The 16,870-nt window shown below is 44.5% G+C and overlaps 1 protein-coding gene across 5 annotated transcripts; it reads right to left on the reverse strand.

The window, feature by feature from the left end:
- Nucleotides 1-1,003: 1,003 nt before the first annotated feature.
- On the reverse strand, nucleotides 1,004-8,795 carry calca (calcitonin/calcitonin-related polypeptide, alpha). Of its 5 annotated transcripts, none has more exons than XM_038808092.1 (5): nucleotides 8,631-8,795; nucleotides 7,412-7,501; nucleotides 5,988-6,122; nucleotides 2,774-2,952; nucleotides 1,004-1,565 (listed from the first exon to the last, which is right to left on the reverse strand). In XM_038808092.1, the coding sequence occupies exons 2-4, from the start codon at nucleotides 7,495-7,497 to the stop codon at nucleotides 2,790-2,792; spliced, it is 384 nt and encodes a 127-aa protein (XP_038664020.1). In that variant the 5' UTR covers nucleotides 7,498-7,501; nucleotides 8,631-8,795; the 3' UTR covers nucleotides 1,004-1,565; nucleotides 2,774-2,789. The 5 variants fall into 5 exon arrangements, with proteins under 5 accessions (XP_038664020.1, XP_038664021.1, XP_038664016.1 ...); XM_038808093.1 differs by having other exon boundaries at nucleotides 2,774-2,949; nucleotides 8,631-8,794; XM_038808088.1 differs by lacking the exons at nucleotides 1,004-1,565; nucleotides 2,774-2,952 and adding an exon at nucleotides 4,572-5,049 and having other exon boundaries at nucleotides 8,631-8,790.
- Nucleotides 8,796-16,870: the final 8,075 nt, after the last annotated feature.

Below are 16,870 nucleotides of genomic sequence, written 5' to 3' on the forward strand. Positions count from 1 at the left end.
TGCTAACCACAGTGCTACCATATATTACCCACGGTATGAATTATAAGTTTCACTCATTGGAATTAATTGTTCGAGAATAGAAAATAAATACCTGCAGTTGTGTTGCACATTTCACAACTACTGACCCTCCCCCACCAAGTACATCAACTGACACCCCCCACCAAGTACATCAAATGACCACCCCACCAAGCACATCAACTGACCCCCCCAGCAATCACATCAACTGACCCCCCCCCCCACCAATCACATCAACTGACGCCCCACCACCAAGCACATCAACTGGCGCTCCCCCACCAACACCCCTTTCACAACTGCTGATCTGTCCCCACCACGCTCCACACCATGCCACCCACCCCACCTTCCAAACCCAGAGCAATTTACAGCCAATGAAGTATTTTTGAAATGAAGAGCAATGTGATATGACTTGAATATTTGTGATGTTGGTTGAGGGATTCCCTTCCTCTTCTTTGAAATGCTGCCCTGGGATATTTTATATCCAACTGAGAGGACAGGCAGGACCTCACTTCAACATTTAATTTGACAAACTGCACCTCTGACAGTGCTGGTGTCTGTGCCAGCTGGGAAAAATGTAGGGGCCGCCCAGCCTAATCCCTAATGGAAGGCGCCAGCAGCAGGATGTGATTTCATGTGAAACTGAAGCATTTGAAGCTGAGCTGACCTCACTGAGTAAAAACCATGGACAGTGTACCTCTCAGTCCAGAGAGCCAGGTGGAATGGTGGGCAATATTCGGCGTTAAGTATTACGAAAGGAATGTGCCAATGGACATTCAGTTATAATTCTGTGTCATTAGTATCCATTTTATTTGTTCAAAAGCTTGAACTGAAACTGAGGGTTGCCTACAATGAAAGGTTCATTCTGATTTGCTGCTTACAGGAGCCAATCAGGAGAGGGCATACGTCACTGCCGTTAACTCAGGAGCACGACCTCGTTGGCTCCAAGTTCAGTCTATGCAAGATTCCGTCCAATTAAAGCGTCGCGACGTCAATGTATCGAAAATATTTTAATCTTGCGGTTTTCACAATTGATACAATATTTAAGATGTCATTAATATACTGTACAATCATGTAATTTATGGCGTTTTACATCAAGGCACAACACAAAGTATATTACATACATGCCTTGAGAGGCAACATTTAACTATATCCCCGAGATACTGAAGAGTGCTGTCGAGACCAAGTTCTAACAGCACAGAGCTGGAAGTCACATTGCATTGCACATTGTGCCCAAGCGTTATTAAATAATAGAATATATATATATACCACCACTTTTATTTCAAATATAATTGGATATAAAACATAATGCAATGTAAAAGTCAATTTTGCTGCACGATACATTTCGGAAGTGCTTTTACATAATCGTAACGAGGATTAACAGGATGGGGGATCGGGACAAAACGGATGAGTCTGGACTGTAACGTGAAGACGATGCGAGGTAAACATGTCCAATCTTCATTGTTCTCCGTGCCTCTGCTATGAAGGAAGCGAGCCAAGCGACATCTAATCGGGAGTGAAAGAACTTTGCCTCGTCAGTGACCGCTGTCTGCCTGGAAGGCACATAAAATACAAGACTCAGCACTTTGTAACTATTTACTGCGTTCTTCTGCAGGATACCACCAGGTTAGGGAGCATTTTCTGAATAGTGTCCACTTACGAAAACTTTTCAACTTGTGGGAGTTTTTTGTGTGTGTATTTAACAGTATTATAGAAGTTTAGCGATACACTAATATACAAGCAAATTACGACGGACGCAAGGATCTGAAACAAAAACAGAAAACGCTGGACAATCAGAAGGTCTGAGAGACGTTTTGAAACCTTAGCTCTGTTCTCTCCACAGATGCTGTCCCACCTGCTCCATTGTCCAGCACTTTCTGCTTTTGATGTGGCGATACCGGCGTTGGGTTGGGGTGAGCACAGTAAGAAGTCTTACAACATCAGGTTAAAGTCCAACAGGTTTGTTTGGAATCACGAGCTTTCGAAATGTAGCTCCTTCATCAGATGAGTGCTCTTGTTTCGCGGTACGGTTCATTTGACAACCTGTACTGATTGAGCACTGTTCTAACTTTGTATTATCTTCAGATCAGACTTATCATCATCTGTGTATTGTATGTAGAGTATTGGAGTAGGAATCCAGGAGTTGTGTGGAATATATCGGCAACGTGTATTGAAGGCGCGATTCAAAGTAATCCTATGTGGTCAGCACATTTGAAAAGTATTATAGTTGTCTTTACACACGCCAAAAATATGCAACAGTTGCTTCATAGAATTGCTTTTGACTCCCAGTTGACAATGGCTATCCCCATGAAACGGTTATAAATGGTATGGGTAAATAAAGCTGAACAGAAGCAGTTAGAAATTAGTGAGGTTGGTATCAGGGTCACTATAAATAGTCTTCGGGATTAGTGCACATTTTAAAACAAACACTGCAGTCAACTCCAATGTACCGCAAAGCGCGACATTTTGATTGGAATCAAAAATGGAATCAAATATTATACTGGAGAAACTTTTAACATTTATTAAACCGAGGCTGTGCAAAAACAATTCTCGGTAAGGTGCAAAGCTGCAACTGAGGTGATCCATTAAGTTTGAAACATCAGGGGGAACCAGATAACTAGCAACAGGTAAGTGTGGCGGGAAGGTGCGAATTGCTTCTTGTTGCCCATTGACATCCGCGTTAAGACTATTTACACAGGAACATGCACATATCGGTGCTGTGGGTACAAGGTTCGCGAACAGCTGGGAAGCGGCTCATTACCAGTTCCCTGAATAATCTACATCTGGACGTTTCTCCTTCGCCTTCCGAAGGCGTTGGCCCCTACGTCGGTCGGGACGAAGTCGCTGTTGCCCATGCCTCCGGTCCGGCTGAGGAAGTCAGCCAGGCGGTGAGTCGCGCAGGTGGCCGTTTTGCAGGCTCGCTTCTCCAGAGGGACACTGCTTCACAGATGGAGACAAAAATATTCATCAGCTTAAATGCATACCCCCAGGGGACGAAACATTAACCTTTTCCAGCTTTCCCCTTCAGTCCATTGCTGCTGAAAGACTCGGAGTCTGCAGATCCGGGGTAAAGAGATCATACATGGTAACTGTTTTATATCGATATAAAATCTGTACAGGACAGCAATATGTCGGTATTTGCACCTCACCCCTCCTACTCTGCTCTATCTAATCCGATTAGAATATCATCTATTCCTTCATCGTCTGTTTATTTGGGGTTTCCTTTAAGGAAAGCAAATCTTCTATCCCCTCTTTATTGAGTTCGATAAGTTATGCATCATTGTAAACGACCGGAAGGCACTCAACTCTTGGCTCGGATGCCCGGCATGTATAGTTCAGTGCTAACATGTAATTTACATAATTACTAACATTGTGCTGCACATGAGCAGCCTTGGCTTCTGGCCACAAATCTAGGGCCTTAAGCCAGACAGCGGCTCCCACTGAATAACTCTGAGGGGCCGAAGGGGCACAAAAGTATCGAATGTAGAAACAAATAAGACAATGGCCACGCACAACAACACGGGTATAAGAACACAAGAACTAGGTGCAGGAGTAGGCCATCTGGCCCCTCGAGCCTGCTCCACCATTCAATGCGATCATGGCAGATCTTTTGTGGACTCAGCTCCACTTTCCGGCCGGAACACCATAACCCTTAATCCCTTTATTCTTCAAAAAAACTATCTATCTTTACCTTATGTACAGCGGGGGTAATAATGACAATATTGAATTATAAAATGTAATTGAGACTGGTTGAAATGGATACACCACAGCTAGTCAAAACAATGTCTGAAATTGCAAGCTGTAATGTCCATTTCTTGTGGTCAACTGTGCCCGCAATCTAATCCATTTGGCAATTTACTGTGGCAGTGCGTTTGGCATTTCCAGAGCTTTCAGGATTTTAAATCCATCCACTCTGATCAACTCGACAAGATCTGATCTGATGCAGCAGAGGAAGATCCTTCAACTAGAGGATCGACGTGGGCCAAACGGCCTAACTGGAAAAAAAGGCATTAAAAGTAAAAAATTATTTTTTTACTTGATCAGAAATGTTTTAAAATGTATTTTCATCGGACCCTAATTAAGTCAAATTGAAGGTTACACAAATTGAAGGGGCTGTTTAGTACAGGGCTAAATCGCTGGCTTTGAAAGCAGACCAAGTAGGCCAGCCGCACTGTTCGATTCCCGTACCAGCCTCCCCGAACAGGTGCTGGAATGTGGCGACTAGGGGCTTTTCACAGTAACTTCATTTGAAGCCTACTCGTGAAAATAAGCGATTTTCATTTCATTTCGCAGAATACTGCAGAGTGTTCAACACTGCAATGAGTCATTTGCCTTAGAATTGTCTAAAATTAAAATAAATAGCTCGTGTGTTAAAGTTGCCGCTGAATGCCATTACTTATATTGTTCCGTTGCGATTCAACATACATGAGAGTAGAAACGACTTTTAACTATAAAGTTTCTCGTCTCATCAGAAATGAGAATGTCAAAAAGTGAAACCATTACATTCCTGAGTCAATCGGTGTACCTTCAGGCGAATACATAATATTACTTTAAAAATGTTCCAGGTAGAAAAATAAGTTTATTGAACAAAGACCCATGTCATGCACGAAGAAGCATTCATTTAATGACACACTGCATAGCCACAGAAGGCAGCAAAGCTATTATGAGAAAATCAATTTCAAAACTAAAGCAATTGCTTATTAAGGTGAATGTGCTATTCTAATTTATGTCCATGACCAGCATTCTTCCGTCATAAATTCAGGCGAAAAGAAAAACATAGCACTTTATCGGGCTGTTTATCCTTCAAGCATTTAATATTCATGCATCACAGGAAACGATTAGTTGCTTTCAAATGGCTCCCTGTAGTTTGCATAGCGTTCATTTTCCAGTTCCGGGAGAATGCCCCTCTTCTTGCCAGGGGTTGTCGCTCCTACGTCAGTGCGTTGGATGGTTTGCAACTTGTGCAACTCCTGGGACAACTTTCCCACCACACAAGTGCTCAGACTCGTGCACCGTTTGACAATGGATCTATCCAAGCTGCAGAAAAAACATGCAAAAAAAAACCTCATAATAACACATGCGGGGTCATGCACTTAAGAGACATGTGAAGGCATAACTTGACCGTCTTATGTAACAAACAAGCAACTGTTACATGCAATAAGTATCTGCACTGAAGAAATTACCATTCACAGTATAATGCTGGATACCCGGTATTGTATCCAGGAGACTTGCAAAAAAAAGGATTGGCCATGCTTTTCTCGTCGGCTCCAAACTTAGAATGACAACTTTTTGTAAAGTCTATTCATGCATTCAGAACCAAGTGCCGAAACGAACCCCGCCCTCATATGTTTAATGAACATGCATCACAGTTGCATCCCCTCAAGCATTCGTTTCATACTCAGGCATAACTTAACTCCAACATCATTTCTCCCATGCAAGGGTAAGACATAGAACTGAACTTCCCTTTACAACAGATGTTGTCACTGATTCAAGACATACCTTTTGATCACAATCCTCCTTTAAAAACAAGCTATTGATTTTCCTCAAAATCTAATGAACCCCATTGTGGTGATTTAGGTCAGATAGTTCTGGTTGAGTCACGGGAAAACAAATTAATTGCACATTATATACCAAAACTTGGCGGCGATTGTTACATGAGAAAGCAATGTATCTGATCCTTGCTAATCAACATCGGCTGATAGAAGTGACTCTACTCTTAGAACAAAGTTCACAATACACTATTTGGATTATATAATAATCGTTATTCCTCAAACAACATCACTCAACCATAGCTAGAATTTTAGTGAAAGGCTGACACTCCCTCCCTAACAGCACAGTGGGTGTACCTACACCACATGTGGGCTGCAGCGGTTCAAGAAGACAGTTCACCGCCATTTTCTGGAGGGATGGGCAATAAACGCTGACCGAGTCCCTTCCCCTTTCAAAAACAAATCTTAATGAACACATTACTTTACCTATTGGCATCGGGTACTTGTTGCTCCAGTTCCTCGGCCATCATCTGCATGAACTCCTTCACTAGCGCATTCAGCAATCGTCGAACTTCGTAATCATTGAGCGCCACCCTGTCTGAAGATGACTCCAGCACAGATCTAAATCAGAACCTCACAGTGAGTTTGTCTCTATATGCAATTCAACGAATAGACTGCAGAACTTTTACAGCGCATGGAGTCTGCACCAACCCTCTGGGTCCACTCCCTCGCCCTATCCCCATATCCCCACCTAACCTGCACATTTTTGGACTGTGGGAGGAGACCCACGCAGACACGGGGAGAAAGTGCAACCTCCACACAGTCACCCAAGGCCATGTCCCTGACGCTGTGAGGCAGCAGTGCTAACCACTGTGCCAGCGGGCCGCCCGCGTTGCCATTCTATTGTTGCCGGAGTATAAAAACCTGGACTTTAGTGCAAACATAACTGATACAGTGTGACGGGGTGGGGGGGGGGGGGGCGACCCTGTCATTGTCACCCTGACCATTTAAAAATCGCTGCAAGAAACCAGATTTGTTCATGTTGCATCGGTTATGCTACTAGTCGGTGTTTGATGTATTACTGTTAAAGTACTTGGCTCACTGGTGGAGCACTGGCCCAGCTGACTCAGCGTTCCAGCTTCATTCCAGGGATTTGAGTGCACAATCCAGACCGTCACTCCACTGCAGGGGTAATGCGCTGTAGGGCATACTACTGTCATTCCACTGTGAAATACCCTCTCCTTCCCTCCCTGTCTTCATGTGGATGTAGAAAATCATTCAATCCGCATCACTGAAAGCAGATTATCTGGTTATTAAACTCATTGCTAAATGAATCGCACTGGATTTTGCTGCTCCCAAAATTCTGATAGTGATCGAAAGTACCTAACAGGCGCTGTGAAATTCCATATAAATGCGACCTCTTTCTCCCGCTAAACTTGAGCACCAAAGTAATTGTGCGCGCCATATTTGACAATAATCCCAATTACAGCGAACCATTTAATAAACCTGGATATTTTGAGTTCTCTTTTAAACTTTCCTTTTCCACCTCTACCTGACTCGATGTTTTCAAAATTCTATCTCCTATGTTGTTTTCTGCCTTGTGACATGGCACAAGGATAAAGTCATTAATAAAAGCAGGGACACATTACTGTGTCAATGTGGGAATATCTAAAACAATCCTCAAAGTGAATCCGAACACGCGATTAACCTTCACTTCCTTCCGATTTCACCTCTCACGTGTTTCGGATGGTGATGGACTTTACTGATCTGACCACATTTCAGTCAACAGCAAGTTGCCAAGATGAAACGTGGATGCTATATATAATAAGCTGATGTCATTCCCCCCAATAGAAACCCGACCGAAACTATGTACACGGGGAAATGCAGATTACTGTATTCCCGCTGCCTACCTGAGGGGGACTGCATGGGAGCTGTTTATCTGACATACAAAAACAGCATAGACCACAAGGAAAGCGGAGATCTTCAGCAGAACCATGTTTCTGAGGGAAAGACAAAGGCATGATTTTACCCAATCCATCGGTATTCCATTGCAAAGCACCTTTCGAAATAATGTCACTCGAGAGCGCCACTCGGAGGCACAAAGGCATTACTTCAGGCAAATTACGCTTGTTCGTTTCCTACTCTTTCCGGGCTAAAAGTGGTGATGTGGTACCCAACTCATTTAACAAATGAATTAAACATATAGATAGAGACACACAAAAAGGTATTACACAGGGAAAAAAAGGCAATTTGCGGTTCACCAAACTCGGCAAAGTCAAAAGCTGGACCGAAAGAGACAAGAATTATTGCTCAATCGATGAAACTTGACAGCACTTACCCAGTTAAGTGATGGATTGTGCAATGGATTATCAATGCCGCTGATGGTATTAGATCTCGCTGCAAGGAGATAAAAGTTCCGCCAAATAATGACGCCTCTATAATCCTGGGATATTGTTGGAATAATTTACTCAGAATGCACAATCTAGCCTCCCCGTTTGAGCCACGCTGGTCTCCAGGGAGACTACCTTTCTGCTGGCTTCAGAACTCCAAACGGCACGCTTAAAATTCCTGATCGAAGTAAAACAGCTGAAGGAAAGCGGGGCGTGGAAGCATCACTGGAAAAATCAATACAATATGTTCCTGCAAAAAAAGTTCTTTCAAACCTGTGTGTAAATAAACCTTGCAAAACGTGTTTTTTTTTACATTTGCTAAATCTGATGCAGGCAATGGTGATTTGCAGATTAGCTTTGTGTGAAATATGGTCATCCAAATCATTTCCAAGCGATGCTAAAGTACTATTGAAAGGCGGAAATAAAGCAAATCTTAAGCTAAATTTTTTTTTAAAACTATCAGACGCTCTGGTCAGGTCTGGTATTGGCTACATTATAAATTTTGACACTGGTGAACAAAAGTTAATGTGGTGGGCATGCTGACATTCAGCCAAACCTGCAAATCTCTGGTTATAAACTCGCAAAAACAGATTGAGAGAGATTGCTTTCCAAACGGATTACTTAAAACACATAAACGTTTACGACGCAATTGCAAAAAAAAAGTGCAAGGGAAAGGCAGCCGAGCGAAGTAGCGCGGACAACACAGCGTTTGCACATTTGTCAAAATGCTCCCTCTTACCTTCAGACTCACTTTTCTTTTTGTTTTCCGCGAGGAGGCAAGTTTCTTCTTTGACTCGGCTTTTTTTGTTGTTGTTTTAAAACTCTGGTGCCGTCGCCTGCCCGCCGCCCATCCTTTTTATATCCAGCGTCGCCGGCTCTGAGTGTGTGTGTGTTCAGTGAGTGGGTGTAAGATCGTCAACAAGCTGCCAATCATAAATCTGAAGCCGGGGGCAGTGTGCCAATGAGCGCAGGGGCTGGGCTGGGTTGGGGGGGGGGGGCTGAGGCGGCTGCCCCCCTTCTCCTCCCCTCCCCTCCCTCGCTCCATCCTCCTCCCCCTGCTCGCTGCGCTTCATTCACAAAGTTGCAGGTCCACGTGAGGCGCTCCACCCCGGCTGGGCTCCCACTGAGGTCATTTCACGTAAGGCAAATCAGACGATTAATGAACAGTCTGGAGAATCGTCTCGATCAATTAGCGTTTTATGGTTACTAAAAATGTAACATTACGTTGACTTCTAAATGCCAAGGTGGTGGTGGTGGTGGGGGGGGGGGGGGGGGTCTGCTTGGTCGGCAAAGAAAGTGAAGATTGGTCAGTTTGTGCAGAGCGACATCTGGCTGCTGCATCCGCGCACCGCATCGGCGCCAATCTGCCGCAGCGAATTGACAGGACACTTTTTGGTACATGAGCGGCTGTAACACAGTTTCACCGATTCCCTCGTACTTCTCGTCGAATAGGGATTTGGTCAGGAGAAATCGGGGCTCTTCTTTATAAAGCAAACATTTATGAAATGCTACATGTGCTGTATCTTTTTCCTGTCAGTTACATATTGGAAATGGTGCTGATGCCACCGGGCAGGCGGGAGGGGAGGGGGGGGGGGTGCTTTTATTAAGTCGCATTTTTGGATGTCCCGTTTTAAAAGTGCAGACGCATTTCAGTCAGGGTATCGGGGTACTTGTACATCCAATCATACAACCCCAATGGCAGCAGTCCAGTCTGGCGCGGAAAGACAGAGTAGCTAACAGTTTCTGATGTTTGACCAGTGCAAGTGTCCCCACTGCGGTGGATGCTATAGCACTGGCCATTCCTAACTTGCTCCTAACATAGCGAGTTTACAGTGGGCAAATCGAAACAGAGCCATATTTCGCAATTAAATGTGACTTGGAGACCTTTCGGAGCATTTGAACATGATTTCGCATTGAGGCATTTTATTTTCGTATGTGTTGAATCACTTCAGACGCAGAGCATAACTTTCCACTTTCATCTTGCGCCTTTTCTCAATCTGGCATCAACTAACAGCCGCTCAATATAATCAAAACTCTGCACTTTGAACAGCTCCTGTGGAACTGAAGTTCCCCCAAACTATTTGCCATTGTTTCAGGGCCATGAATAGTGTTGTGTAGAGGGAAGAAATCACTCATCATTGCACTTTATTGGTATAACTATTATATTCGAACTATAGAGGGGGCGAAGTTGATTGATCCGGATACACTCACAATTAAGGCAAGGAAACGACTTATTTTGCCATCGCTTCCAGTTTCTTATCCATGAATAACAATCGTGTCATAATGCGTTTGAACGAGCAAGTGCGCCTTACGTCATTTGAGCAATCCATTAGCGGCTCTGAGCTTCCTCACAGCTGAGCTCAGTCATACAGAAATAACCGCTCGTAAATTAGAGTGAGATGGAGGGGGCTCTGCTACTTGTAGGCTAGAAGTGAGAGGCGAGGCTGGTGCTTCGAGTGGACTCGCTGGGTGAGCTCTCCGCGGTGCTGACAGGTCGAGTGCTATTCACTTCCAGTCTTTCTTAGAACAATATTGACCGCCCCTATTAAAGCGCTTCCCGGACGCCGTGGGGTTAGATTGAACAGGGCCAGCCGTTTGCTTAAGTAAATGGCATGGGCTGTTTCTGTTTGCTTCTCCTTGACTGGTACTTAAGATCTGTGCCGCTGCAGGATGCGGATAATGATTCCATTATTTGGGCAGAATGTGAGATGACCCTTCAGAGGAGGAAATGGGTTGGTTACATAAAGCTTTGGGGGAAGAAGGGGGCTGTTTTTAATATAAATTAATCGTGGGGAATGAAGGCACCCATTAATTCAGCACAGCTAGTCTCAGTGAAGGTAAACACATGCAATCATCATTGAGATAACAAATGGCTGGTGAGAGCTCTTGGAAGGAAGTCGATATGTAGCGCTCGCTTCGGAACCCGGGCAGACTTCATATGTTAAAGAGGTTTCATACAGTTCCTGTTTCAACTGGGGACGAGTCTTTTGCAAAGGTGTATTGCCCTGGTGTAACTCGTTATGAAGCTAAACAGCTCTATGCGACCCCCCCTCCCCCCCCCCCCCCCCCCCCCCCCTCTCTCTCTAAATCCTGACCACAAACGAAGCAAAGATGATTTGCGATTAATTCCAGCGAATGGACCCTACATTAACTTTCGGGGTTGTTACTGACCTTTTTTCGGGCAACCGTCTAACAGACCAAACAATGATTTTCGGTAACTTCCAAGACAATGGGAAATTTAAGTGTTTGCAAGCGAGGGGAGGTGTAACGTTCGGAGATTTGACATTTGCAATACTTGAAATATAATCACGATAGGTAAAAGTTCAGTTGCTAATAATGTAGTGTTGGGTGTTTAAACAATGCGGGCAATATTCTTTAATATTTTAATTCGGTTATCATTCTTGTTTCCGGAAATTAGAATCTATCAGTGAACGGTTTTGAACACACTTTCACAATATTACTCCGAGTTGGTGCAATGCTATACTCCTGCTGAAGAGTTCATTACCTCTTGTGAAAACTCACCTCGGTATTGCCCGAACATTTCTAACCAGATCCAGCACTTGCCTCAACGTGCTGTGTGACATTTGGTCCACAATCAAACATATTTGTTATAAAGTGTCTGTGCGCAACAAGTTACCCATTCAATTACTACTTTTGGATCAGGCGCCGCGAATTTGGAATGCCGATTACTTCCTCAATAGTCCCTTTGTCAAAGGCAAACTTACGCCTATGACAAATCATTTCCGCAAGTTTCTCCGAATGTGTGAACGATACGAGGTTGAGCTCCCTGAGACAGAGTGGGCCTCCTGGCCACGCTGACTGGGGCTCACTGGGAACGCTGGGAAGCCAGGCTGTCCGGTTGGTTGGAGTTAGATTAGATTGAGCATTTTTTTCCGAAAACAAATTAGTGCTATTTTAACAAAAACAGAAAATGCTTGACAAGCTTGCCAGGTCTAACATGAACTGTGCAAAGAGAAACAGAACTAACATTTCGGATCTAAATGATCCTTCTACCAAGAGTCTGGCCTTGGGGAATGCCATACTGGGGCTACAGCAGATTAACTTTATTGCCCATAGCCGTCCAGATGCGTCAGTGCGTGTATCTGAGGGTCAGTTTGCTTCGCCCTTGCCCCGCTACTGCTTCCTTCACTACCTCGATTTTCAAATCATCTCATGCTCGAGATTCGGTTAAAATGGTCATTCGCCCTTCCATTCTTTTTGGAACATGATGAGGGAAAACACGTACACGAGGGGGAGAATGGAACTAAAATAGCCTCGGTCACTCGGTAAGCTCCTACTCAAGGGTTGAAGGACCGTGAACAGTGTCAGCCTTTGCTCGATGCCACGGGTGCACGGTTTGGTTACAGCATTCCTGCCGTTATATGGATCACTACATGTCAATGAGTGTTGCTGCTGTTTGCATTGTTCATGTACATTGCTCTCCGACTTGATCTTCAACGCCAGAATAGACGTTCAACAAAAATGCAACTAGAAACACTCAGTTTTCTTCGAAACTGTTTGGGTCTCTTTGAACGTCTGCTTACTTACATTTGCAATCATCACCCTCCAAAGTTCTGCCTTGGAAACCCTCCAGAGCCCTGTCCAACTTTTCTCTCCATTTTTGAGGACAATACATGGTGCTAACGCTTTACCGATTTCTGTTCACAGTCCATTAAGCAAATGCCTCCCATGACGCTTGATTTCCACTCTTCGAATAAAGTCCCATTCATTCCGGACCTGCCAAATCCTGGCTTATTCTTATTCCTGCTGAATAAGAAAAGAGCTCTCCAGATAATGACAGTCGAGACATGATTCACCCTGATGGGAATTTGCCAATGGAAGATATCCTAGACTGCAACGCCAAGCTAAATTCAACCATTAGTTTAAGGATTAGCCAAACCCGTGGTGCCACATTGCCTGAAATTCCCGATACCCAATTTAAAGGCTTTCTCCCAAATATCAGACTTCAAACTATCACGTTTCCGAATTTCATGATACTGAACTCACTTTGGAATGGAACTAGCATTACCTGGAAGACGTGAGCGTCTGTCAAATTTAATGGCCTACGTTGATCAAAGAAACAGAATTCCACCGAATTATACCATGAGCTGGTTTTCAAGTCAAATGTAGTCCTCTCCAATCTGGGGCGTTCTATCTTGCTAGAATCCGTTTTGGGGACTCCTGAAAGTGAATCGAAGTAGATAAGCTTTATGAATAAACCTCTTGCTTGCTCGGCAGTCCTTTCGGAGTTGCAAAATGGACAGATTTTATATACCACAAGGCAACATTGCCCCCCGCCCCAAGCCCCGTGGTCAAGGTAGGCACCATTGCTGTCTACCCCACAGATTCACTTTTGAAGGAGGAATTCAGCTTCAGGAGCACGAATGGAAACAGAATGAAGATGGGAATAGTGCAGGAGTATCCAAGGAACGTTCCTATTCCTGAGCTGAGGAAGGTTAGGAATCGTCCTACAAGATACTTCCCCATTGGAGCTGATAAACGGGTCATGAGGAAAGTGCAGAGTTCCAATTTAGCTCATGGCTGCACTTTACCATTACATTGAATGATACTCAATACCTTTTGTGAATGTCCCACAACTGATTATCCTGCATTTAAGAATATCTCCCTGTCTGACGGAACTGATTACATATGAGTAAAAGCTGAGGGAGCGAGCTATGCCACACTGCTAAGGTAGAAGCTGTATATAGCATGACAATATATGCTCAACAATCACCAATATGGATATAATGTCTTTATTTTGCAACATTAGGTGTTTTAAGACATTTAGCTAATCTCCCTTTGGATATTACTTGAGGACAAATGGCCATTTATAATTTGAGACTTCATTGGAAAACTGGTTGATGTCTTTGTCAACTATGTTCTGAGAGGCCAGCTGTTGGTTGTGTCTCCAAATCCTCTGATAGGGAAATGTAGTCCTCCTGCTGTGATAAATAAAGCAATTTCATCGTTCTTTCAATGTTAACTTATTACATTTCTCATGACAAGATCGGAAATCCTCTGCAACCAAAATCAAATATTTAATACATTTTATTGAATTCACAACACTCTCAGAACTCTCACATGTGAAGGCAATCTCTGTAAGCAGCGAAGAATCATTTGAACTCACAGTCACTCTCACAAAGCCTTCTACAAATGCATCTCAAGAAATTCAGACAGATTGCCAAAGGGGCCACCATGTGCTTTCATGCATTTTGAGATACCACCCAAAATGCAATCTGCACTTACTTTGCATCATCATGGGAGTGATGAACTCAAAAGGGGGCAAGAAAGTTTCCATGATACATTCACATTCCTGCAACCATCCAGAATTCACATTCCATGGTATTATTTTGAAGAAGAAATGGGGAGTTCTCCCCAGTGTCCTGCTCAATAATTATACATAAACCAACGTCAACATCTTGCTACAATTATACAGGGCCTTGGTGAGGTCAGACTTGGAATATTGTGTGCAGTTTTGGTCTCCTTATCTGAGGAAGGATATTCTTGCTCTAGAGGGAGTGCAGCAAAGGAAGGTTTACCAGACTGATTCCTGGGATGGAGGGACTGATCTACGAGGAGAGATTGAATCGGTTAGGATTGTATTCACTGGAGTTCAGAAGAATGAGGGGGGATCTCATAGAAACCTATAAAATTATAACAGGAGTAGACAGGGTAGATGCAGGAAGGTGATCCGGATGATGAATGTGTCCAGAACCAGGGGTCACAGTCTGAGGATACAGGGTAGACCATTTAGGACAGAGATGAGGAGAAGCTTCTTCATCCAGGCAGTACTGAGCCTATGGAATTCATTACCACCAGAAGTAGTTGAAGCAAAAACATGTTTTCAAGAATCAGTTGATATAGCACTGAGGGCAAAGGGGTCCAAAGGATATGATCAAAGATCCATCTGGTATTTATATGTGTACGTTTTTCTTCTTTCAAGATTTCTCCTTAAAGGAAAAAGTAGCACACAATCACTGACAGAGAACTACAAACTGGTTCATTAATGCCCTTTAATGGAAGGAAATCTGCCATTCCTACTTCGTCTGGCCACATGACCCCAGCTCCACAGCCATGTAATTAACTCTCAAATGCCCTCTGAAATTCTGGCCCAACCAGTGATGCCCACATCCTGTAAATTATTATTTTTTTAAAAGATAAAAGCACTGGAAACGATTAAGAATTAGGGTCTGGGAGTGAAAGAAAGGCAAAGTGCCATTCCTCCACAAAAGGTGGAGAAACAATTATCCAGATCCCAAAATCAAGCATGGCCAAAAAGAGCTATGATTAGTGGGCATTCATGGTAAGTGAAGGCAATGATGCCGATCTCCATGGATATTGTGGAAATGGTTGAGTGGGATGAGTCGACATCCACAACACATGGCAAAATATTCTAAGGCTTGTAGAACACCAGAGACAGTCAGGCATTCCCAGAGAATTTAGCAACAGTAAGGTGTCAGGAGGGGGTATTGAGGGCCGGAGTGCTGACAGAAGTCAATGGAAATACAAATTGAGAGAAATATGAAAGGACGCAATATCACCCATTAGACACCATCACAACAAGTCAAGATCTACCTGCGTACAGGAATGCCCCTTCTCCCCACTGTTGTTTGTGCTAACTATAGAGCCGTTGACAATTGCTCTGAGAGCCTCAAGGGGCTGGAAGGTGCTGGTCCGGGGAGGGGGTGGGGGGCGGGGAGAGGAGGGGGTGGAGCACAGAGTCTCGCTGTATGCAGGCGACCTGCTTCTGTATGTATCAAACCCAATAGAGGGGAAGGAAGGAATCATGAGGATTCTAGGGGAGTTTGGCCGGTTTTGGGGTATAAGCTAAATATGGGGAAAAGTGAGATGTTTGCGGTCCACAGGAGAGGTGATTGGGGGAGTTGCCGTTTAGATTAGTAGGGGGAAACTAAGCATTCAAGTGGTGCAGGACTGGGACCGGCTACATAAATTAAATCTGGCCCGACTAGTAGACCAAATGAAGGTCGATTTTCCGAGATGGGACGTGCTCCCGTTGTCATTACCTGGGAGGGTGCAGACGGTGAAGATGACCATCCTCCCGAGATTCCTGTTCATGTTTCAATGTCTCCCCATCTTTATTCCATGGTCCTTTTTTAAACGGGTCAACAAACTGATCTCTGGCTTTGTTTGGGCGGGCAAGACCCCCCGAGTAAGGAAGGTAATGCTTGAGCGGAGTCGGGGAGAGGGCGGGCTGGTGCTGGCAAATTTAAGTTACTATTACTGGGCGGTGAATATAGCCATGATCAGGATGTGGGTGTTGGGGGAAGGGTCGGCGTGGGAGCGTATAGAGGCGGCTTCATGTAAGGGCACCTCTGGGGGCGTTGGTAACTGCGCCTCTGTTAAGTATGGAAGGGGGTTCCGGATATGGTGGAGAGCAGGGATTGAGAGGATGGGGGATATGTTTATAGAGAGGAGCTTTTCGAGTATGAGGGCGCTGGAGGAGAAGTTTGGGTTGGTGAAGGGAAACAAATTTAGGTATCTGCAGGTGCGGGACTTCCTACGTAAACAGGTGTCAACCTTCCCGCTCCTACCGCTAAGGGGGATTCAGGACAGGGTAGTTTCCAGAGTGTTGGTAGGAGAAGGGAGCATCTCTGACATTTACAAGGAACTTATGGGGTCAGAGGAGACGCAGACCGAGGAGCTGAAGCACAAGTGGGAGGAGGAGCTGGCAGGAGAGATAAAGGATGGTCTATGGGCGGACATGTTGAGTAGAGCAAATGCGTTTGCAACATGTGCCAGGCTCAGCCTGATACAATTCAAGGTCATTCACCGGGCTCATATGACAGCGGCCCGGATGAGCAGATTCTTTGGGGTGGAAGACAGGTGTGCAAAATGTGCGGGAGGACCAGTGAACCATGTCCACATGTTCTGGGCATGTCCGAAGCTTTGGGGATTCTGGCAGGGGTTTGCAGATGTCATGTCCACGGTATTAAAAACAAGGGTGGCACTGAGTCCAGA

This window comes from Scyliorhinus canicula, chromosome 9, assembly GCF_902713615.1.
Source record: "Scyliorhinus canicula chromosome 9, sScyCan1.1, whole genome shotgun sequence".
Taxonomy (NCBI): Eukaryota; Metazoa; Chordata; class Chondrichthyes; order Carcharhiniformes; family Scyliorhinidae; genus Scyliorhinus; species Scyliorhinus canicula.